At 44.8% G+C, this 23,162-nt stretch overlaps 1 protein-coding gene across 1 annotated transcript in view; it reads right to left on the bottom strand.

Moving 5' to 3' along the window:
- Positions 1 to 23,162, bottom strand: part of PDE7B (phosphodiesterase 7B) — an 891,171-nt gene that overhangs the window by 545,811 nt on the left and 322,198 nt on the right. The window contains exon 2 of the mRNA XM_069235207.1: positions 10,770 to 10,830. Within this exon, the coding sequence (XP_069091308.1) occupies positions 10,770 to 10,830 (61 nt within the window). The remainder of the gene's footprint in view (positions 1 to 10,769; positions 10,831 to 23,162) is intronic.

The following is a 23,162-nucleotide window of genomic DNA, read 5'->3' as shown; positions in this document are numbered from 1 at the left end:
AGCTCACCCTGTCGAAGGCCTTTTCGGCATCGAGGGAGAGTAGAAAGGTGGGAATGGCATGTCTGTGGGCCTTTTCAACTAGATGGGCTAGTCACTGAAGATTTATCGAGCCCTGCCTATGACAGATAAAGTCGACCTGATCACGGTCGATCAGGCCCGGCAAGAGGGAGTCCAGCCGATTTGCCAGTATTTTTTGTGCAAAGCTTAGAGTCCATGTTTAATAAACCTATTGGACAGTAAGAGGTACAGAGCGTGGGATCCTTCCCAGGTTTTGGGATGAGAGTGATTTCGGCATTGGTCATAGTTGGGGTGAGTCTTGTGGTGTGAGTGAAACAGGTGGTCCTGAAGTTGAGGTAAAAATAGCATGTAGAAAGATGGCGTGAAGCCGTCTGGGCCAGGAGACTTGCCCTTAGGGAGCACTTTCAAAGCTACTTGAAGTTCTGCTTTGTAGATGGGTTTTTCCAAATCTTCTACCAGGCTAAAGGGCAGTGCTGGTCAGTGACAGGCTGGGAGAAAGGAGTCTATTGCTGACTGGTCTCCCGCTCCAGAAGTATAAAGGCATTGGTAAAAGGTTAGAAAAGCATTTTGTGTGTCTGGTTCTCTTATACCCCACCCAGAGTTTTCAGTTTTCATTTTGGCGATGTGGACCTTGCTTATGTTTGCCATAACCTGGTGCCAGGAAGGTGCCTACCTTATCTCCCCCCTCATAGTATCTCTGCTTTAATGCTAGGAGGGATCTTTCTGCTTTATTTACTCAATGTGCCCGGAGCTGCCCTCTCAGAATAGTGAGCTGATGTTTCACGCCTTATGTGGAGTTAAGTATATCTTCTGTGAGTTTCGCTTCCAACAGGCGAGCTTCTCAGGCTCTGGCTATAGGGATGGAGGAAATAACACCTCATATGATGGCCTTAAATTCGTCCCAAAGCCTATGAGGGGGATTGTCAGGCAGAGAATTGAGTCTGAAGTATTCAATAATGGAGTCTTGTGTAGCCAGTCCATTTACTGGCTCTAGCCCGAGCTGAGGGGAAGGCGCCATTGCGGAGGGGCGTGGGGTCCTCTGTCTGCCCGGGGGGTCCAGGAGATTTCTACATGTGCGTGATCTGATATTGAGAGATCGGAAATTCGGGCACAGGTTATAGTGGATAGGGAGGCCGGAGTTTTGAAGAGATAGTTGATGGGTGAGCATGAGAGATGCACATGCAAGTAGAAAGAGTAGTTTTCATGTCGGGATGCAAGTAACACCATGCTACTACTAGACCTGCATCTGTTAGTTCTTTCTCAAGCTGTTTAGACATTGTTCCCATGCCCAAGGTGTGTGTAGTGTTTCTGTCCAGTTCTGAGCTCCAGACTAAGTTGAAGTTGCCACCTACGATGATATTGGCCGTGACTGAGCATAGTTGCCTGCTCAGGGTCTGTCGTATGAAGATGTCTTCCACTTGGTTTGGGGACATAGAGGTTGAGAAGTGTTAGTGTGTCTCTGCCCTTTTCTACCATATGTATAAGGAAGCGTCCTTTGGGGTCCCTGGTTGTGTTAAGGGTCTTCGTGTAGAAGCCCCTCTTACATAGGATGGCTACTCCCGAGGTCTCGGTATCTGCGTAAGCCCAGTGTTGGTGTGGATATGTGTGGTGGGCCATGAGATGGTAGTCAGACTTAAGCAAGTGTGTTTCCTATAAGAAAATTACATCTGGGTTCTGCTGCGAAAGATAGCACCATACCTGTCACAGTTTGTTGGAGGAGTTTAACCCTCAGACATTAGGGGTCAGTAACTTCAGGTCGTGGGTATTACTCATGGGGAGGGTAAAAGAGACTGTCTGGTCAGTAACTTCAGGTCATGGGTATTACTCAAGTGGAGGGTAAAAGAGACTGTCTGCATAGAGGAAAACCCCTTGAGCTGACTGGGACAGATAGTTATGGGGCAGATTCAAGTGTAAGTCAATGTAGGCCCATGAGGGGCATGGAGGCAGACTGGAGACCTGGGGGGAACGATCCTGGGATGAAACAGGTGATGGAAAAACATAAAGGGCCAACAGAGCCCAACCAGTTGAACCCGTCCATGAAGGGTTAGAGAGGCATCTCAACCCAGTAGGGGCATTGCCCTCAATGGTGAGAGAGCTCAAGGAAGAAGGGAGATGGTGGGTGGCCAAGTGCAGCACCTTTTCGCTACCTTTCGATGAAAGTTGGTAGTAGGGAAAAGTGTAACTAACAACACATGTATAGTAGGGGTCCATGCTCCGGACCGGGGGCTATGCATAAGAGACAAGGGATGCGAAGGTAAGCAAGGCTGGGTTCATTGTCCGATGGGGGCAAAGCACAGGCCCCACTTTTCAAGCCTCCCCAGTCGAGGAGTGTTGAGGCTCTGTTTTCAGATTCTGGATGTGTGTGATAATGTCTGCTTTGGCTGCATGGGAAGACTGAGCCAAGTACCATTTGCGGCTGCGAGTGCACCTCTGAACTGTACCCAATTGGGGTTGCCAAGCATCAGAGCGTGTGGAGGAAGGGGACGAAACATCCCTGCTGGGGGAATCGCCCGGCAATCCCAAGGTTGTCTTGACATCTGTTAAGCGATGGGCAATCGCTGTTTCCCATTCCATGTGAATAAAAGGCCAAAGGGGTGAAGCAATTGATATTTAGTGTTGTGGGCTCGCAAGTGTTCAGTCACAGGTTTGAAATCCCTCCTTTTCTTTAGGGCTAATGGTGAAAGGTCTTGATAAATCAATACTGTATGGCCTTGAAACACCAAGCCAGCCTTTCTCCTTGCGGCCCTCAATATTGACTCCTTGTCCTGGCAGTAGTGAACCCTAGTGATGATGTCAGGGGTTGTATTGGGTTGCCCAGGCGTCGGTGCCACTCTGTGCGCCCTATCCAGGGTAATGGGTTTGCCCTCTGTGTAACCCCTTAAGGACCTGGGAGGTCCCTGGTGAAAGACATAAAGCCCTCTCCCTCTGTGCCTTGCCTGATGCCACTGATCCGTAAGTTGTTGCGGCGGCCCCTGTTTCCTAAATCCTCCTGTCGAGTCTGAAGTTCAATGTGTTGGTCTTCCAGTGTATTGAGTCGCCGCCAGAGAGCTTTGCATTCAGTGGACTGTTCTCCACTGGTGCGGCAGAAATGTTTTGCCTACCATACCAGAGGATGACTGATCCTACTGTTTATCCATAAATGATACCCCTGCGTGATGTGACCAATCACCTAGCATACAGTTTAGGTCCGATCGATCCGAGGAGTGGTTTTGAACGACGCTTATAATTCTCAAAAGTGGTACTTCATCGCCTGTTTTAAAAATAAAAAAAAATCTTGTTTACATCCCGTACCAGATTGTTTTTTACACTTCACCTGATTTCTGCCCGGGAGTCCACATTGTACTCCAGGGCCTCCACCCCCTACCCCACTGCCGCCACATACCTGCACAAATCGTTGAGGCAGATTTTTAAGTCTGTTTTTAGGGATCCATTCTCCTCCCATATATCTGCCAGAAAACTCTCCATGTATTATTGGGTGATGGAGAGGGCAGGCGGAGCCAGCGCCTTCTGTGCCGTGGAGTCCCCTTTACCCCTCAAGTCAGCCATGGGGTTTTTGGCCCAGAGAGAGACCACCAAACTTTCTCTAGCATGTTTTTCCCTTGGCATAGTACGCAGGACGAAAGGCTGATGAATGTGAGAGGTCTTTGTCACCCGGAGGTGGGCCGCGGACAGGTCCAATGCGCCCACAGAATGGGTAGTAGGAAGGAAGTGAGGGACCTACAGATGCGTTCGCAACTCTCTCCAGAAGTTGCAGTGCTCTGCTAGCCTACCGCCAATAATCAGGGTGTTGTTATCAATTGTCCAGGATTAAAAGAGCAAGATGTGTAACCCCCAAGAAACACCCCTTCATCCTGAGGGGAAGAGTGAAGCAGATGAAAAAAGACCCTAAACAATACACAGTTTCCTCCCACCTTGTGCACCGCTGCTGTGGACCCCTCGGAGTGTGCTGCTGCTGCAGCCGCGGCGGAAGCCCATCAATCGCACCAGGGGGGCTAGATTTATTGTCTGAAGAATCTGAGGCTGGGACAGGGGGAAGCACTCAGTGCTGCTTTCAAAGAGTTAGTGGGAGCTGGTTTAGTGTTTATAGGGTGGGGGGGTCAGAGTGTAGACAGTGACCGCTAGGGCTGCAGTTTCAGGCTTCCCAGTTCCCACAGACACAGCAGACCCCACCCAGTGAGTAGATGGGGGCCGGAGCCGTGACACGCTGCCTCGGGAGGGGGGTGACTTCCAGTCCATTTTGCCCTCCGCCCCTCAAATGCAGATTAAAAAGCAAGTGGGAGTCCCCCGGGTTCGGCAGGCTCTACGGTAAGGTATGGCAGGGGAGAGGTCACCAGTATCAATTCAATGCACCGTCTGGTCCGGCCTTGAAGGGAGGGTGGGGAGTGCTGTTGTGTGGGCCCGGCCCCAAAACTACCTCCAGACTGGGGCTCCCCTGGTTAAATGGTCCCAGGTTGGGGGCGGGGGGAGGAGGGCTGTTGCTCTGCTCAGCTTCCATGGTGGCCACTGCATGACTGCCCGTCTCCTTGTTGCAGGCTCCGCTCCCAGCTGCCGTTGTGATGCTGGTCCCAGAGCGCTGTAGTCATTGCGGTAAGATGTTGCTGAAGAGGAAGGAACACCGATCCTAGCGCGGCACACCGCCCGATTCAGCCTCAGAGGTTAGGGGGAGACCGTCCCTGCTGGACAGGCCCCGCCCCAGATATGGGCTTGCAGCTGGGTCTCCCTCAGTTCGATGGCCCTTTGCAGGGAGTAGGGGAGAGAGAACACCGCTCCTTATGGTTTTTCCAGCAGCAGTCAGGTGTCCGCGCATCCCCAAAGCTCGGGTACTTCTCGAGGAGGGCCGTCCCAAGTGTAAGATGACACTGGGTGTTTGTTGTGCACTGGAGGGCACGGGTGTCTTCAGGGCCCCTGGTCGCTCCGGGACACTGTGTCCTTGCTCAGGAGAGAGATTACCCCCTCCAGTGAATAACAAACACCCAGTGCCATCTTGCACTCGGGCGGCCCTCCTTGAGAAGTACCCGAGCTGGATGGTCGGCTGTAAAGTTGCTGTCTGGCCCATGGAGATCAAAGCTTGGACGATCTGAGTCCTACTCCATTTCTGGCCAAGCCCCTCACCTTTTTAATCCCACTTGAAGAACTGCTACCACTCATAATTAGGGGTAAGGACTTATTTTTCATTCATGGACGGTGACCCAGAACACGAAAGAGAAAGACAGAACAGGGATGCAGAAGCAGGAGGAGAAAGAGAAGTACACACCCTGACAAATTGTGAAGGCAGGGATGAAAAAGACACCACAGGGGCGAGATAAAGAGACAGGAAGTGTACTGTGGTAGAAGAAGGAGGCATGAGATGGAATCAAGGCTTGGCAGCCTTTAAATTCAGCTATCCCAGCATTCACCAGCAGCAGGCTCTTAAGAAAATAATTAGGCCTGGCACTTATTTTATGTTTTCCAAACTACGTAATGGGTGTGGGTATCAATTTAAAGAATCCATGGAGCAAAAACAGGAGCAAAATATGGTTAGGTTTTGTATATGAATTCAAAGATAAGAAGCATGTATTATGATAAAACTGTGGAAAACCAAAAATGATTTTCAAAGAGAATACAGAAATCAGGCGAAGTGTAAAAACAATCTGGTACGGGATGTAAACAAGATTATAAAAAATAAAAAAAAACAGGCGATGAAGAACCACTTTTGATAATTATATGCGTAGCTCAAAACCACTCCTCGGATCGATCGGACCTAAACTGTATGCTAGGTGATTAGTCACATCACGCATGGGTATCATTTAAGGATGAACAGTAGGATCAGTCATCCTCTGGTGTCGTAGGCAAAACATTTCTGCCACACCAGTGGAGAATAGTCCACTGGATGCAAAGCTCTCTGACTTTTCAGCAGGCCTTTTTTAATTGAGGTAGTTCCCATCAGAATAGTAAAAGCTGCCTCGAGGACTAAATTCCCGCCATTGAATTTCTGTCATCTAGGTGGTGCTGGAAATGCACAATTCAAAAAAATGTTATAAAGCCATGAACCTGCCTCCCCATCCCTTGCCATACAGTTAGTGCAATGTCACTTTCTCAAGTAATTGCTTGTGACATTCATGTAATTTGTAAAGCATTTATCGAAGCAGGCCCTGGACTACCAAGAGTTGACTTAAATATACAATTACACACATTCTCACACCAAAATTGAAAATCAGCAAAGTATATTTAAAAAAGAAGAGGCCATTTACCTACTAATCAGATTATTTTTGTGTCACAATGGTTTTTCGTTCTCCTATTTTGTATTGTCCTTTAACATTTATCAAAACTATTGTCTCTAGACACATGCTATAACAGCATAGACACGTCCAGAAAAAAATGCAATAAAAAAACATTATGATGGGGGGAAAAGTCAATGGTCCACTTCAGAAAGATTGTGCTGTGACTTAGTATTATCTGCTCCGCCACCAGAAGCAAAAGCTGTAACCCTTTCACCCCGAAGGGATAATAAACTAGTCTTATTATCCCTTTGTGGGGAAAGTTGTGGGGCTTAGTGGATGACAGCCTCGGAAGAGAGTGCACAGAGCACTCCCCTCAGAGCTCATGTGTTTGGTCGGCCAGCCACACACACATGCACAGTAGGCTCTCTTCAGCCCCGCAACTGCTGGAGAGAGCCTGCTCAGGCTCCCAGTCTGCCTGGGAGCACCCTGGCTGGGCGCTCCCAGCCAGTCATGACGTTGCTCTGAGCAGTGTCAGGATTGGCCACAGGGCAGGCTGGGAGCTTGTGCCTGTAGCTGGAGGGACAGGAGCAGAGGAGTGGCAGCAACGGAGGAGTTAAGTATTTTTCTTTGTTATTTTTTTTTTTAATGATATGCCCCGCTCCCCCCCTTCCCCATGCGCCGCACCCACCCCGGCCATTTAAAAAGGAGCGAGCCATGACTGCTTACCCTGTCCCAGACATCCTCCGGCATTACTCCTGCAATCAGGAATAAGCGAGGACACTACAAGAGCAGGCTAAGCCCACTCATAGTAAACCTATTAGAATTTGTTTTCAGGGTCTTTCTGACACATGAGGCCGGGACCCACAGGCTGCCCCAACAGAGTTTTTCATTTTCATTGTGGGAATACATCAATTGCACTGATTCTGGCACAATTTTGAACCAACATTTATTCCGAACGGAGTAAGCTAAAAGTAGCTTTTGCAAATCTTAATCAGTCCAAATATCGTTTTGTGCACTTGACAGGTGGTACAACCATTGAGGTAAATTACACTTGTGCCACTGCATTCTTAAATGTCCTAAGTCGTGTATTTCCCATGTTCTGCTTGGAATGCATTGAAGCTGAACAGCTTTGGTTGATGCTGTTGGAACGAATTACAAAACTTTTCAACTGAAAATATCTAGAAAGCTTAATCCTGCCCTTTGTGTCAAATATCTTCTTTAAAATATAATTTAAAATTTAGGGGATGATTTTAACACAAAAAACTGAAAAGCTTCAACATTTAAACAAGCATTTGCAATGCTATGGGTCCTGCGTTTGCTCGAGTTAGAGCTATTAGCGTTTTAAACTCCTAACTGGACTTTTCTTGCCACATAAACTGAAAAGTAAAACAGTTTCACATAAGCGAGTGGACAGCCGCAATGAGGGTGAAGCAGACACACTAAAGGAAACAGAAGTTTGCTTGCAGTAAAACATTTAGGCAAAGTGCAATTATCTATGCAAACCGCAAAAGTGCATTTATCCATGTAACGTGGTCGATGTCATGCAAAGCGCCTGATTACTGCCCAGCAAGATTGCGCTACCTACAAAATAAAAATAAAAAGTAGTCCAGAAACCATACGGAAAACATAGAGCCTTGTATGTTTTCAGTAGTTGGCTGGTGCGCTCGAGGAGAGCTAAACACCGGAAAAGGTATGACGTGTGCATGCCTTTCACTAATGAAATCAAGCAAATTTTAAAAGGCAAGCCCACAAACCAACCAAACTAATGGGCATGACATCGGCGTGGTTAAAAGCCCATAGAGAGATTACACCAGGGATAGAGCGCTTTGCGCTCAACCCATTAAAAAAAAATATTTATATATATATATTTTTTTGTTTTCTACATGCACATTTCTTCTTGCATATATCAAACTGCACAAATGTTCCAGATAACTCTGTAAAAAATTACTGAAATGGGAGAAGGGTCTATTACAACACCAGACCTAATCTAGGCGCAAATGGTTTCGTTGCTGAGTACTAGGAATACAGGGCATGGTAAAGAGCGGGTGCACAATTTCCCACCAGTACAAAGTACAGACCTCAAAGTGAGTAATAATACACTATTTCAAGTGTTTCCTTTATGTTAAGCAGTGACAACTATCATAACTGAAACTAGGATTCTGAGCAGGCTCTTGCATGATTTATGTCATGTCTGACAAGGAGGCAAAAATCCAAATTACCCCGAGCTGGAATTCTGATTTGGCACAGACCTTAGAATCAGTGGTATTTTTTGAAACCCACTTCACTTTTTGTAGGTTTTTTTTTTGTTTGCAAAAATAAACCGAAATGTGTTGTGTGTGGAATTGGAGACGATTCTACACAGGTTTCATTTAACTTCTAAAATTGGCAGCACTTGAAAACAAGCTAAATAGGTATAATAACCTATGTATAAAAAATGCTAACTTTTACTGAAACAGGACAGGTGACGTAGGGCTGCTGTCTCTGCAAGGCCTCTGAACCTGGCCTCCATATTGCCACGACCGTCCAGGCCATCTAGCATGTGCCCTAGCACATCGCAAGCCTGGCTCAGAGATACGTGTGAGTGGGATATCTGCATAGCAAATCACTATGTAATTCCAAACCTGCATGAGTGTCCACGTGCCTGCCACTCTCTGCATGCTACTATATTCAGAAAATCTCATAGCTCACGCACAACTGGAAATCCTGACCGTGTATGTGGAAGCTTAGCATGCGTGCACAACAGAAGCAGGTTAAATTGTATTTTACAGTTGTATGGTGACAATTGCTACTTTACGAAAAGACAGAAACGTTCAGAAAAGGTCTTTTTAACTATTTTTACAGCTGTCACTCAGAGCACTTACCTGCCTGAAAGGATGAGTGACCTTCATATTGTCTTATTGTGGCCATGCCTCCCTTACAATTGACAAGGCCCTCCTAGTGAGATTGTGGAAAAGATACAGTGCGCATACTTCAGCAGTCGTGATACCAAATTTCATAATTAGCTTGAGGAAGGGAGGAAGGGAGAGGTGAACATTTTGTGCATGTTCTGGTTCTTTTATTGTGTGGACCCTGGAGTGGGGAGGACAGAGTGCATGTGGTTCAAGTGGGGTAGACTGGACAAAGCAAACCACTTGTTATTCAGGCAGGAGAAACCCCCCTTTCAGCAGACAAGTGGTACATGGGATAACATTAACAAAATAACATTAGAAATTTTACTTCTTGCATTACACGTATTTAGTCTTCCATACAAGTTTCCAGTACATTTCGCAATAATGAGCACTTCATAAGTTAAAACACTCATTATTGAACACTTTATGAGAAAACTCTGGCTAGCTGTTCACAAACTTCACCTTGTGCATTTCCGAAGTAGTGGGGAGTTCGTGATGGATGAAGAATACAAAAATCCAAATTCCAGTGAACACTATACAAATTGTGAAATATACTGTGTAGCTGTGTTGTTTTAAATTCCCCAATCCCAAAAGCACTAATCTTACTCAGTATGTTGTGCAAATATAAAGGGGCCCCTTTTCATGCACTTCTCAAACATAAAAACAAAAAACAAAAAAATATCACGTGCTTAGAGAAATGATCCATGCCTGTGCGAACATGTCTTTAGGTGTCCAGAGGTTACTGAATGATCGCATGCACGTCACCCCTTGTTTTCATTAGGGTGCTTCTTTGTGTCTGTGCAATTAGCCTATGACAGAATGGTATTCCGTGAAAGAACAGCATCATGTTTAAGAAGTCAAAGATGAAGGCAGTCGTAATTACGCCTGTACTATAAACATGTGTTACAATAAATACTCGTATCCAAAAATGAAACATTCAAAACATCATATGCGGCACCTTCTACGTTTGTCCACGCGTTCCAAGCAAGGTATGAGGCTGACACCTCTGTAAATCATGCTATAAGAGGTATTTTATTTGTCAGTGTCATTGGTTGACATTTATATAACCATGCTTTACGCACCAGTGGCCATGTGAGAGACATAAATATTTCTACCCTTTAACTCTAGGATCACATCATAAAGGCATCCACCAAGAACCACATGTAAAAGACAGTCACCTTTAGCACACGGTGACAGACACTCCATAAATTACACGATTGTGGTCAAATTTGCAGTGATGGCAAATACATTTGCCTGAGTTGTGTGCAGTTTTGCTTTAATATTTGCTCAGAACTCCCACTGCAATGCACGATACTGGAGCAGCAACCAATATAAAAACTGTCCCTTCGGTGATAAGGTGGTTGAAAATACATCTCCCTCGCTAGTTCACTTCATAAAACATGTACCCCTGGCTCCTAAAACGATGAGCCCCCGTGAACAGGTTCCTGTCATTTTAGATGTAATAAAATATCGTCTGAATAGAGAACTCATTGTACTTCCTGCCGTCAGTACAGAAAAGAAACCGTAAATCTATGATCAACGCTAGAATACATTGACCACTATCTGTTGCGATAGCCCAGCAACCAGGAAAAATAAACACATTGCGCTATCAGGAGCGCGTGCAGGCGCCTCTGATTCTAAAGGGTTAAGTAAGACAACTTACCTAGCATGCGAACACATTTGGCATTCTGATCAGGGCAATCGAATGAAATTTCTCCACACCTCTGGAAAACAAAAAAAAACATGACACAGTCAGCGAAAAGCTCGGCGGCATAGTTTCCAAGGCAACCCAAATGCGCAAATGCAGGATTATGCGTGCGCAGAGACCCGCCCCCTCAGTCCCTCTTCCCGCTCTCACTGCAGTGTATGCGGAGAACGGCGCTCCCGGGGTCATTTCCAACAGTCTACTACAGCGTATATATCTTTCACTGCAGAAACCGGTACCTCAGCGTGTCTCGTTATAGGACAGACCCTCTATAAATACAAGGAAGCAGGATTACATAAACTACCTGGGAGCCCACGCGACCTTCCTTCAGAAGCTGTTCTGAATCAAGTGGACGAACAAGCACTGACAAAGCCAGCAGGCCTGTCTAGCTACAGGTGTAGATATAAACAAGGGCACCGAAGGCACTGCACTGTAGAGCACTACATACCCCTCTGTGCCCCTACATAAATATGTCAGGGCACGGAGGAGTATGCACTGGAGTGGATTCCCCTCAGTAACCCATACATTCTTATGTAATGTCACAGAGGAGTATGCACTATACTGGAGTGCACTGCATAACCCTCATACTTATGTAAGGGTATCGAGGGGTATGCACTACACTGGAGTACACTGCATAACCATATGTGCCCTTACATGTAAGAGGGGTATGCACTGCACATTGCAAAATTCTGCGGAATTCTGTGGAATTTTAATGTAATTCTGCTGCATGAAACTCCTCCAAGTCCGTCTACCCCGAGTCAAAATATCATAACCTGCATGAATATCCTTGCCTTTCTAAGATCATGCACCATGAAGTGAAAATATGCTACATCTAGTGTTACACAAATCAGTAAAATAAGTCTTAAGCTAGAGTCAACCATTTTTTTTCTTCTTCTCATTCCAACATGATTTGCCCTTCAGTGCTTTAAGAAGTGACTTACGCGGCAGCATATCTGTGTTTGGCAACAGAGGGTGATACATTTTAGAGACTATTGTTGGCTAAGGAACCCGGAGACAAAGAATAATCAATGTAGGTCGAAGCATGGACATATCTTGGTGTGGGCAAAACTGGTTTCATGCCCATCAGCTTCCCTACCGCACCATATTCTGTAGATTTCCCTGTGCTAGAATTCCCCTAAAAGACAAAATTGCAATGCTTAGAAAATTTCTGATAGCCAGAGTGAAGCGCTAGATAGAACTGAAATTCTAATTTGAAATATATCTGTGCTTGTCACTTGTATTCATGGACGACTGTAACATTTCCCACACAAATAGCTCCAACTGCTGGCAAATGTGACATGAGGTAAAAGTACGACCAATCACTCCAGAATTGGCTAAAGATCGCCCAGAAATCCTCAATCCAAGAAAGGCGTTCTGGGGAAAAAAGCACAACTGGAAATGCATCATGAACAGGGACACTGGAATTATCTGACAATGAAGAATGATACAGCAGGGATGACTACATTATGCGTCAAGACAAGGCAAATTATGCTACATAAAGCAGCGCACTTTGAAGCACTGCTAGGTCACCATTTTGCGATTTTTACACGTTAACACTGTATGGGCAAACGTTATGGTGTCCATGTTTACAAATATAGTAATTGCCACACTGAAGTGCTGTGCTTGCACACTGCTTTCCATGCTGACATTAGACCTGAGCTGTTTTGATTTTAATTTTGTAAACCGTAAGTTTCAATAGTTACCTTCTTGGCCAAGATTAGAATCTTCTCTAAAGTGCCCCTTCCTGTTTTCAAGAAAATAGTGGAATAGTGGCAACATTCAGCCCTTCCGACCTCCAAAATATGTTTCAGTATTTGATAGAGCAGTTGGAGCCTTGAAATGGGCGTGGCCTGTGGGGGAGGCTGTGCTTTGAGCCTGTTGCAGCCTTAACAACCACAGAAGGACAATTATGGGTGGGAACATGGAGACGGGGTTTGATTAGGAGCCCATAATGCCCCTAGCAGCCTCTCTTACCATTGGTGAAATACACAAATGGTTCTGAAGCTGCATCCTGAGCTTGGTAGGTTGTAAACAATAATAAGCAAACTATTGTGTTATTAAAAAATATATATTGCAATATAAAAACGTGTATTGTAGTTAGGGGTTGCTACCACAGTTGTGCCTTTTTACAACACAATTTGACAAGTTGTGATACCGAAAGGGAGTATAGTTATGAAGGGGAAGTGAGTAATCTGCAAGGTACACTGTTTTCCTACGCTGATCCTGACACTCACTGTACAGCTTGACACTAGCGAAAGACACATTTTCCTTCACTGCCACAACCATTAAAAGCACCACTAAGTTTTCTTTAAAAAACCACAGTTGACCCCAGATATGCACATCGTGCCTTCTGGGCTGTGTTGTTTCTACAGCCCAGTACAGATGCGCCTACGCCCCTTCTGCACCCACCAGTCATTTGTTTAGCGCGCGCAACCATGTACAGTTGATAGGTGTATCACACAATTCTAAGCGTGTAGTAATGTAGACGTAGCATGCTGCCTTGTAACCACTACTTTCAAATACGGAGAAGGTCCAACCATTAATCTTTGTTGGAGCATGCATATGTTAATAAGCACTGTCGTATTTTTCTGTCTGCTACTTAATGTTGTGAGCTATGTGTTCAATGCTTATGACCACGAGAGTGGAAAAGAAGGTACAGTTACTAACAATTTGGCAAATAAATCACACGTGTGTGTCAGCACGGAGGCTTTCTTTGGGCAAAATCTCATTATACAAGCACTTTTGACTACGAAAAACATCACTCATAAGATCTGTCAGCTCAATAACTGATCAATGGATAGTATTCAGGATCATTAGTTGAAGTCCTCAATTACCGTCTTTTGCTGAAGATTCTAAAGCTTTCATTTCCAGCAGGTTGGATGGGATGCTGGGATCTGGTAAGCCAATCAGAGTTCTCATTTTGTGGACTATTGCTACTGTTACCAACCCGTCAAAGGAAGCATTCTGTGCAGTCCTCTGGTGTGCTCTAGGCCGCAGCCTCGTCCTCAACTGCAATCTTTCATTCTTTCACCATTGGGGAAACATGGAGGGCTGTGGCGGCAGCAGCGGCTTCTCCTCACCGAATTGGTCAGGTAAAAAAACAGCTCCATTCTTGCACAGCACTCCTCCAGTCTCCTTCTCCGATGCAGCCATTACACAATGCAGACCTGCCAACTCACACAGTGCCATCCTGTGTCATACAATATCGTCTCCTCTCACACGGTCACCCAATGAGGAGCCAGTATCACAGGGTGGGCCCACAATTACCTGGAAACCACTGCAGAGAGCAGGTTTACACTGAATTGTTGGGAGGTTTAGCTCCGCTGATGTCTATTATGAGGTGTGAAACCTTCTCAGGACATCGGTGGCAGCCTCAAAAGGTTTAATTTAGGTTTTTGGCAGGGAGGATGGGGGAAGAGGAGTGTTGTAGGACAGGGGGCTGTGAATTTAGGAGTGTCTGGGGCTGTGCTCGGCACTAAGCCCTGCCTCCTTCGTGGCCACGCCCCCTCCTCACACAGCAGAAAATATTCACAGGTTGACAGGTCTGTACACACACTGAAATCCAGGTTCCTCTCTTTGCTTTTCATGAGGATGAAGACCAACTATCAAAACAGCAGTGCTGGAACAATTTTGAAAGTGGGGGTGCTCCCATCAGTGTTACATCCCTGAAGCCAAAAGGACTGTGGAAAATACAAACGTCACAGTAATAAGTATAGCAAATGAGCCACGCCAATTCAGCTGGCGAGCTATAGGGGTGTGCTATATAGAATGGCGGTGCATTTTGAAGCACAAATATATTACTAAAGCATGGTGGGGTACTACACTGTTATTTACAGACAGCACATTTTCATTTGAAATGGCAACAAAATGTGCACTAACACACAGTTTTACTGCTAAAAATGTGTAGCGCACAAACATTACTATGTGCAAATCAGGTTTTACCAAATATTTTTTAATTTGCACATCACCAATTAAAGAGTCTTAACCTGTTTTAGTCCAATCTTTGTTTCTATCACAATTCAGAATTACAAAAAATGTGCTTTATACTTGAAAAAAATAATCAATTCGACCATGACATTTGATCTCTGTTTTAGAACATATAGCAAAGATGACAAGCAAAAAACAAAAACTTAAATAGATTTTTATAGCTTATTGCTTGGAAAACGTGGACAGCACTTATGCATCGAAAAAAGCAAAAAACGAAATTTAAGGAAAGAGTTATTTTCCACTTCTTTGTGGCAATCGGCTTGCACTCCCTCTCATCAGAGCAAGCTGAGGAGTCCAGGTAGCTGTGTCTGAAATAACTTCTTCAGGGAAAGACTGAAGGAATGACACAAGAAAAAGGATTTTTTTTACCCCCATCTTTCAGATGAGAGCCAGCTCCTATTACTTTTAACGCCCTCTAGTTTTTTTTAAGGGGGAGTGCTGCTAATAACAAAGAAAATAATACAGCATTCCTTTGCTGCTAATAACTTTATTGCCCTTAGCTACATGTCAATAATAGCTGTTAATTACCACTCCCGTGCCATAAGCTCATGGCAGAGAGACAGGCGCGGGCCTCAGGGGGTATAGTTACCTGTCGTTAATACTCACTCTTGCAGGCAATAGCCCTTAACTTACACCAGTTCCTTGCAAGTCATTTTTTGTAATACCAGGACATAGATTGTGCTCCAATTTATGTGTCAACATAAACCATTGCCTTGGTGTAACTGTACCTGCTGCAGCCGTGTGTTCTTCGTCTTGCTAACTGGGCCTAAAGGAAATGCCAAATTATGATGTTTAGAGATTCTCATGTACATCTTAGCTCTCGGAAAATTGACTAGCTTGCTCAACAAAATAAAATGTGCAACTTTTTTACAACTGAAGTTTCAATTCTTCCTTTCTCTTGATCTCAGTCTCTAGCACCTGTGCACTCTCTTTGTTCATAAAACCACATGTGATCCATATTGAAAGTGTTTGTCAAATTCTAAGCATTTGTGTCTTGCCTTTGAGTAGCAGCACTCATTATAATCCGTTTACTGGGGGCCCTCCTTGTTGACATAATCTGTGATTCACAGACATATTTTTATTTTGTTACTAAACATTTTAAGACTTCAATAATCATGAGTACAGAACGTCTTTGACAGTATGGGTCAAAGAATACATGATACCACTTTTATTTTGTCAAATCCACATCCATGGTAGTTCAGTACCTCCTTGTTTTCCATATCTAAGTGCACAAGGACATCAGTGGTGAACTGGGCAAACTAGGTTGGCCTCCTGTTAATTCTCTATTATGGTTTTTATTGTGTCCATGCCACTGTAGCGCACCAATGCATTGTTCACCTACACAAGAGTGCGTTACAAGGGATGTCCCGCTTATCTAGAAGTCTATGGGTGTTGCAGCCTCGGTTTTGAATACATCTGCGGTGTTGTCACGCAACAAGTGATGCATTGGAATTATTATTGGCCTTACTGGACTCTTACTGGGAGATAGCTAGATAGACTGACTGAGACTTTTTACAGCAAGACACTCAAAATGAAATTGTCTTTAGGCACTCCAGGCAAGTTATAATTTCAGAAAGGGCTGAAGCTAGGGCCAGAAACAGTAGCCTGAAATTAGCTAAAACCAGGAAAATAGGCGGCCCTACTGAAGAGATGGATGTTTAGTTGCATAAAAGGAGAGGTGATTATTTCCCCTGCTAAAGTAACTGGAGAAGGGTTTGTACAAGTAAGACCCTATACGGTGGAATGACAGCCTGTTAGTGTGGGTAGGCTGTTTTGAAGAATACGGAGATGACCGGTGTTGTGGAACATTTACCTTTATTCTGAGGTATATGAATACACGTCTTGGGTGCATTTCTTTGCCAACTATGAAGTCTTGAAAATAACCCATGCCTCACACAGAGGCAATGTAACTTTAGCAAAAGAGAGATTGATTCCTGCTGGGAGGCATGTGAGTTTGCATTTGGAAGTTACATCAAAAGTGTATTTTACTGATCCAGGTGGTAATTTACAATGATGCTTGTAAGCATCCGTAGCTTTAAATACAAAATCTGGTTCAGCTTCCCCTGTGTTGCTGGGTTTGGTGGCTGTGGGCAGAGGAGGAGGACAACCACGGGCTGAATGGAGCTAGTGGAAGCAATGAGGTACTAGCTTGGCTGATGCTGAATGCTTGGGACTTAGAGTGCGTCTGTGATTTGAAGTGGGTCAGCCCCTTGCCACTGCGCAAAACCAAGATGACTCATGCGATTGGTGTTTGCAGCTGATGATGGAGCTGTGGTGTGCAAAGAATTCACAGCCACACCAAGGGGATTAGGGAGGGTGCGGGGTGAGTGCAGACATACTGTACAGAAGAGATATTGATGAGCCAGTTCTGGTACTGAAAAGCCTGAGGCCCAAGGCTCAACATGGTAACACAGTGAGTCCAAGGAGTGGATGGGGTGATTTGAAGGGGGCGGTGAGTGCAGGTCAGGCAGCCAAGGGCGCCCTCCTCTTCCAATGGCTGCTATCAGCTCACTGCCCAAATGTTGTTGAGTGACTGTTTGTAATATTAAGGGTCGAGCCTCTTTTTGAGCCTTGTGAAGTCTGATTGGCAGGACATCGGCATCACAGCATGCTACCCAAGGCTCCTGAGAAGCGAAGGACTTTTTCACATCTTGTCTGGTGGGTCCAAACAAAGATGAATTGGCTGTACTGTAATTCTAAAATAAGGTAAGGCTCTGGTTCACAATTTGATTAAGGGTATAAGGGAGACAATTGTTAACATTGGCCACAAGGTTACCATCATAGAGGGGAGCCTGGATGATCTCAAGGTGAGAGTGAGTCAGCATCATGTTTGGATGGGAGGACTAGACCAACAATTATTTAATGTGAAAGAGCAGGTACTTGTCCAGACAGAGGGATTGTGTGGATATGAGGATTTTCAGAACTGTTCCATTCCAGAGATAGTTTGACTGCAGCACAAAGTGGAAGCACCAGATAACTCAATAACAGCATTACGACTGAGGGTCCTGGTTCTTATTTGTGTTGAAGGATCAGAAGACATGAAGGAGGTTGTGCAGGGGTTCCCCCAGAAGGAGGTATTCAGCCCTGAGGCATTCGTGATGCTGAATGTCCAGAGAGCTCTGTTTGCCAGCACGGGACACCCCCCTATAAGTCAGAAATTGGAATGGTCCTGGTGGAGTTGAGAACACCACAGCAGCGAGAGGTTGTCACTCATCCAGCCTCCGAAAACCAGGGACTGAATTACAGATACAATAAAATATTGGTATTCCACAGCATGAGGAGGACAATGGAAAGGTGAAGGACAGAGCTTCTGACAGTCAAGACTGAGCTGCTGGCAGCAGGTTTTGAGACACCTCTTTGGTGTCCATCAAAACTCTGTATGCAGTGTCTGGAAACAGTATACTCTTTTACTGATCCCCAACCATTGAGAAACTTTTCCGACAAATGTGGAGCAGTTCCCACCCTGAGTGAGCGGAGGGGGAAATGCAAGGACGAACTGATGGAGGCAGCTGAAAATGTGATGGAAAGTACAATCATCTACTATTGTGTGGAGAAATAGTGGGTAATTTTATGAAGACTGATAGAGTTCTTGGTATTTTCTCTTTCCCACCTCTCCCCCTTGTTTATGCTCTTGGGACACAGATTCAAAACTCACTCTGTAGAGGTACGTGATATTTTCTGAGCTAACCAGTGACTAGAAACTGGGGTGGAGTGTATGTAATTATCAGGCTTTAACTTATAGAGCAAGTTAATATGCATCCTTACTATTGTTACTGCCCAGTTAAATAAAAATAACCATAAAGACACAGTATAGATAATGTAATCCCTAAATACAAAATATAGAGGTTGACTGATAACAGTGAGAGAACACATCCCTGTATCACCCATGAATAGCAGTTGGCATTAGAAGATAAGGTCACCTTCCTGGAGCTCTACATCACAGTCCTTGCATCACTATAAGGAGGTATCATAGATCAAAGATGTCAACAGGAATACCCAAGGGTGCAAGCTAGCTTCACAGTCTACTCTACATTCCTCATCAACAGCTGTTGTGAAATCCACAGACAATACAATTTAACAGTAGTGTTCGATGCTCAATAGCACTAGTTGCCTTTTGGGTTAATGCCACTACACTGTATATTCTGGAAGCTTGAACTTGAAACCTAATTATTGTTTTTATGATTATAATTAGTAACTAAAGCGCACCCTTTTGTTTATGGGCCTCATGGTACTATACGATTGACAGAGGACGGATACAGCCAGATATTTAAGGCTCACCAGCATTTCGGGTGATTGACAATTTTTACAAAGGTGGATGTCAGCCCTACATCTCCCATGTTTACCACCGACTACTGGTCTCTCTCATGTATATCTCTGATTCCTGCATGGCCAAACTTGCCAGATGGATGAAATTCAACTTCCTCAGGCTCAACACAGTCAAGACAGAAGTAATAAACTTCGGCGAAGACACTTCACTCCAGGACTCCACCTGGTGCCCTGCTGAACCCGGGCCCACCTGCTTCCGGTAACCCATGCAGAGAACCTTGGAGCAGTAATCTACAACCAACTCACCATCATCGGCCAAATGAACACAGTCTCTGTCTCCTACTTCCACACATTCAATGTGCTCAAGAAGATTTTCAAATGGGCTTGGTCATTTTTGCAGGGTCATCCCCACACTTTTTGCCTTCACTCTACTGTCTTCTGAACCCTTTTTTTTGGCTTTTAGGACTCTGCGCACCTTACCACTGCTACCCAGTGCTTATGTGCTTGTGCTCTGTCTTTTAAACATGGCGAAATTGACTTACATCCAGTTATGACATTTAATTTCCATGTGAGTCTCTAGTTAAGTAGAACTACATGTACCCAGGGCCTGTAAATTAAATACTACTAGTGGCCTGAGCGCTCATTGTGCCACCCACTTAAGTAGCCCTTTAAACATGTCTCAGGCCTGCCATTGAAGCCTGTGTGTGCAGTTTTAAACTGTTGTTTGGACCTAGCAAGATAAACCTCTTGCTAGGCCCAAACCTCCCTGTTTAATACATACGTCACCTCCATGTTAGGCCCTAAACAGCCCAAAAGTTAGGGTGCAATGGGTTATAAAGTTGGACATTTACTTCTACATTTTTCATGCCCTGGTAGTGGAAAACTCTTAAATCCGTTTTTTAACTAATGTGAGGCCTGCCCTTCCAATTGGATAATATGAGGTTGCCTTATTAAATTTAATAAGTACTAACTAGTGAGTGGGAATAAGCAAACCTTTTATGTTTGGTGTCTGAGAAATTGTAATTAGAAATCCTCTTTAATAGTAAAGTCGGATCTTAAGTTACAATTTTGAAAATGGCACTTTTAAAAAGTTGACATGTTCCTGCCCTAAACTTTTGGTGCCCGCAGCCTATTACTGGGTCACATGACTGGGCGTAGTTGGCAGTTGGACTTTGTTTATTCCTCCCAGAAAGCCACACCATAGAGGGATTAGGTGTGCCTGGATGGGCCATCAGCTGGCAGAATGGAGGGGTGGACATGGGCACAGCTCAATTTGCAACTAAGGCTGTGCCCTGCCTGCATACAAAGCCCCTCATCAATGGCATCCTCAATGACAATGCAGAACTCGGCATCACAGCTCCGCAGCTCCTTGGAACCGCCACTGCGCGACGCATTCCCACCGTGGGATCTTGCAATGCTCCGCAAACCAGAAATTAACTAACGTACTTTGTTCAGCAAGCCTGAGTGGGTTCCTGTATCAGGCCCTCACTCCGTCGCGGTCCGCCTGCACTTGTGACTTTGTCCTCGTCCGCGCGAACAGATAACCACTTTTGGCGTTTTGTGCTTCTAAGCACCGTTTTCATGTAAAATGTGGAAATTGCATATCTCCGGTTCTACTGATTGGATTTTTGTCATTTTGATCTGAACGAATTTATTACATGTTACCTATTTTTCTAAATTGGTGTGGGGTTTTCCGGTGTTTTCACTTTATTACTGTTTGAAGTGCTGCATAAATACTTTACATCTTTGCTCAAATGCTTTTGTGCCAAGCTGCTAGAGGGTTAAGCACAGGTTAATTTGGGGTTCGCGTATGTTTCACTCTGACAAACATTATGTTTGCTGCTTGAGTAGGGTTTCAGTCCCTCAATCAGTAAACCATTTTCCAACACTCCTCAACAGCACTTGCGGAACCGCTAAACAAGCCCTCCTCACCAGCAGGCTGGACTACAGCAGTGCACTCTCTGCCAGAATCACCCTCAACTGACCAGAAGAATCCAGACCATATAAAACTCAGTGGGCGGTGTCACACCCAACCTTCTGCCTCACACTCACATCACACCACACCTCCAAGAACTCCACTGGCTCCTAATCCACAAACGAACACTCTTCAAACTCCTCATGGACACATACAAAGCCTCACACAACATTGGCCCCCTGTACCTCAACAACCACATAAACGCCCACAAACCTACTAGACACCTCAGTTTAGGCAGACTCCTACTTGCATGCACCCCCCCATACACAGAAACCAGATACAGGGGTCGTGCTTTCTCCTACCCCGCTCCTAAAGCCTGGAACGACTGGTCACTGCACATCAGCGCCATCTCAGTTCTTTAATTCCACCAGAAACTGAAGACTTAGCTCTTCACCTACTGGCTCAGCCTATAAAGCTCCCATTTCAGCACCAAGATACCCTCCTGGGGGAGGCGTGAACTACACAAATACAAATAACATAACTCCTGTACTCCTCTTGGTTTAAATGTGACTGCTGACCACCCCAAGGTTTATCTCTGACTGCTGACTTTTCTCAGGTTTATCTCTGCTGCTCACGCCTAGGTTTATCTCTGACTGCTTATTTTTCCCAGGTTTAGCTCTGGTTTCATCAGGACTTAGACATGCAAGATGCGAGTAGAACCCGTACTCATATTCAGATTACTTGAAATTAAAATTACTGAGTTACTTTAGGGTTAGGAAAAGCACCGTGTTCACCGCCTCACTTTGACAGACAATGCTGCCAAGGAACAGCCCCTTTCAAAAGAAAACTGTTCTCTTCACTGGGTCTTAATCAAACACCAGGAACAGACCAAAACTAAACTAATTAAGTGTTCAACATTGCCAAAAAAGTGAGTTAAATAAATCACAGCACAATACATCTAATATCCAATGTGAGCAGAAAAACCCATGAGCCCACCAGATAAAATCACTGCTGCTATCTCCAAACTCTCAGAACAAACATATGAGAGGCTTTTGGCCGTCCTCCAAAGCACAATGGAGGAGATATTTACACAATATACATGAGTATTTGCAAAGTATGCTTTGCATTTCAACCATTTCAACCCAGTGATGCTCCCAGATGTCTAACTAGCAATTAAGTGCAATTTTATACCACTGCATTCTCGAGCAAGATTTAAGCCGGGGCCTGGAACTCAGAAACCTCAGATGACGTCAAAATGGCTTCCAGAGCCTCGAGCGTGTCTCCGTGGGCTTCACGCGCTGTTAGGCCCTAGCAAGGGCAGCTGCTTTGCCTGCAGAGTGCACAGCAGACGAAGCTTCCGCTTTCTGACACAATGCAAGAAAATAATAATACAATGTTTTTCTGCAAGGATAAAAGGCAAAACAGTGTATCTGACTTTGAGGAAAGTATACCAGAAGCACTTAAAAAGTTCCACATTAAAAACACACTGCAGTTGTAGATGGAGCAGGTCTAGTGAACTGTGCTAGTGCATAAACTATATACACTGCGCACGTCTGATATAAAACAGCCCTTTCTCACCACTGGAAAGTTTAATATTGCCAATCCAGAAGAGGTGATTCGCAGATGGCAGGCACTGCACTCATTTCTGGGGACTGGAAGGCATTTCTCATCATCAAACTTTGACCCAGAGCAAGAGGCTGGAAGGTAGAAAAAGGAGAAAGCTAAGATAGGAAAGAATATGACAAAATGAGAATGTAGAAATGAAAACAAACATTCAAGAAGGATATAAAGAGGCAGGAAGTACAGGATCCAGAAGTAGGCATGAGGTGGACTCACATCTAGACAGTATTCGGCAACGCGTCTGCGGGGGGTAACAAAGAAAATCTTTGGGTCCCTGTCCTTGTGTCTTTCTTTATTTTTACATATTAGGAATTCAAAGGAGAAAACATTCCGCTATGTCAATGGCTACGACAGACTAGTTACAAGAATTGGAAAAGCCCATAGGTATCACCTTTTTAACCTATTGGCTTTACCCCTGCTTTTTAAGAAAACTTTCTTATTTTTGCTGATGCTGTACAGCATTGGCAAAAAAAATAAAAAAAAGCATTGGCTTTGCCCACCGGTCTCATGTTTGGGACTTATTGGCTTTCGCAATTCATGTTGGCGATGCTGTACAGCTTTGG

The sequence above is a fragment of the Pleurodeles waltl genome, chromosome 5 (assembly GCF_031143425.1).
Source record: "Pleurodeles waltl isolate 20211129_DDA chromosome 5, aPleWal1.hap1.20221129, whole genome shotgun sequence".
In the NCBI taxonomy this organism is placed as follows: Eukaryota; Metazoa; Chordata; class Amphibia; order Caudata; family Salamandridae; genus Pleurodeles; species Pleurodeles waltl.
Note: the sequence above shows the minus strand (reverse complement) of the source record. Positions and strands in the feature narration are given on the sequence as shown.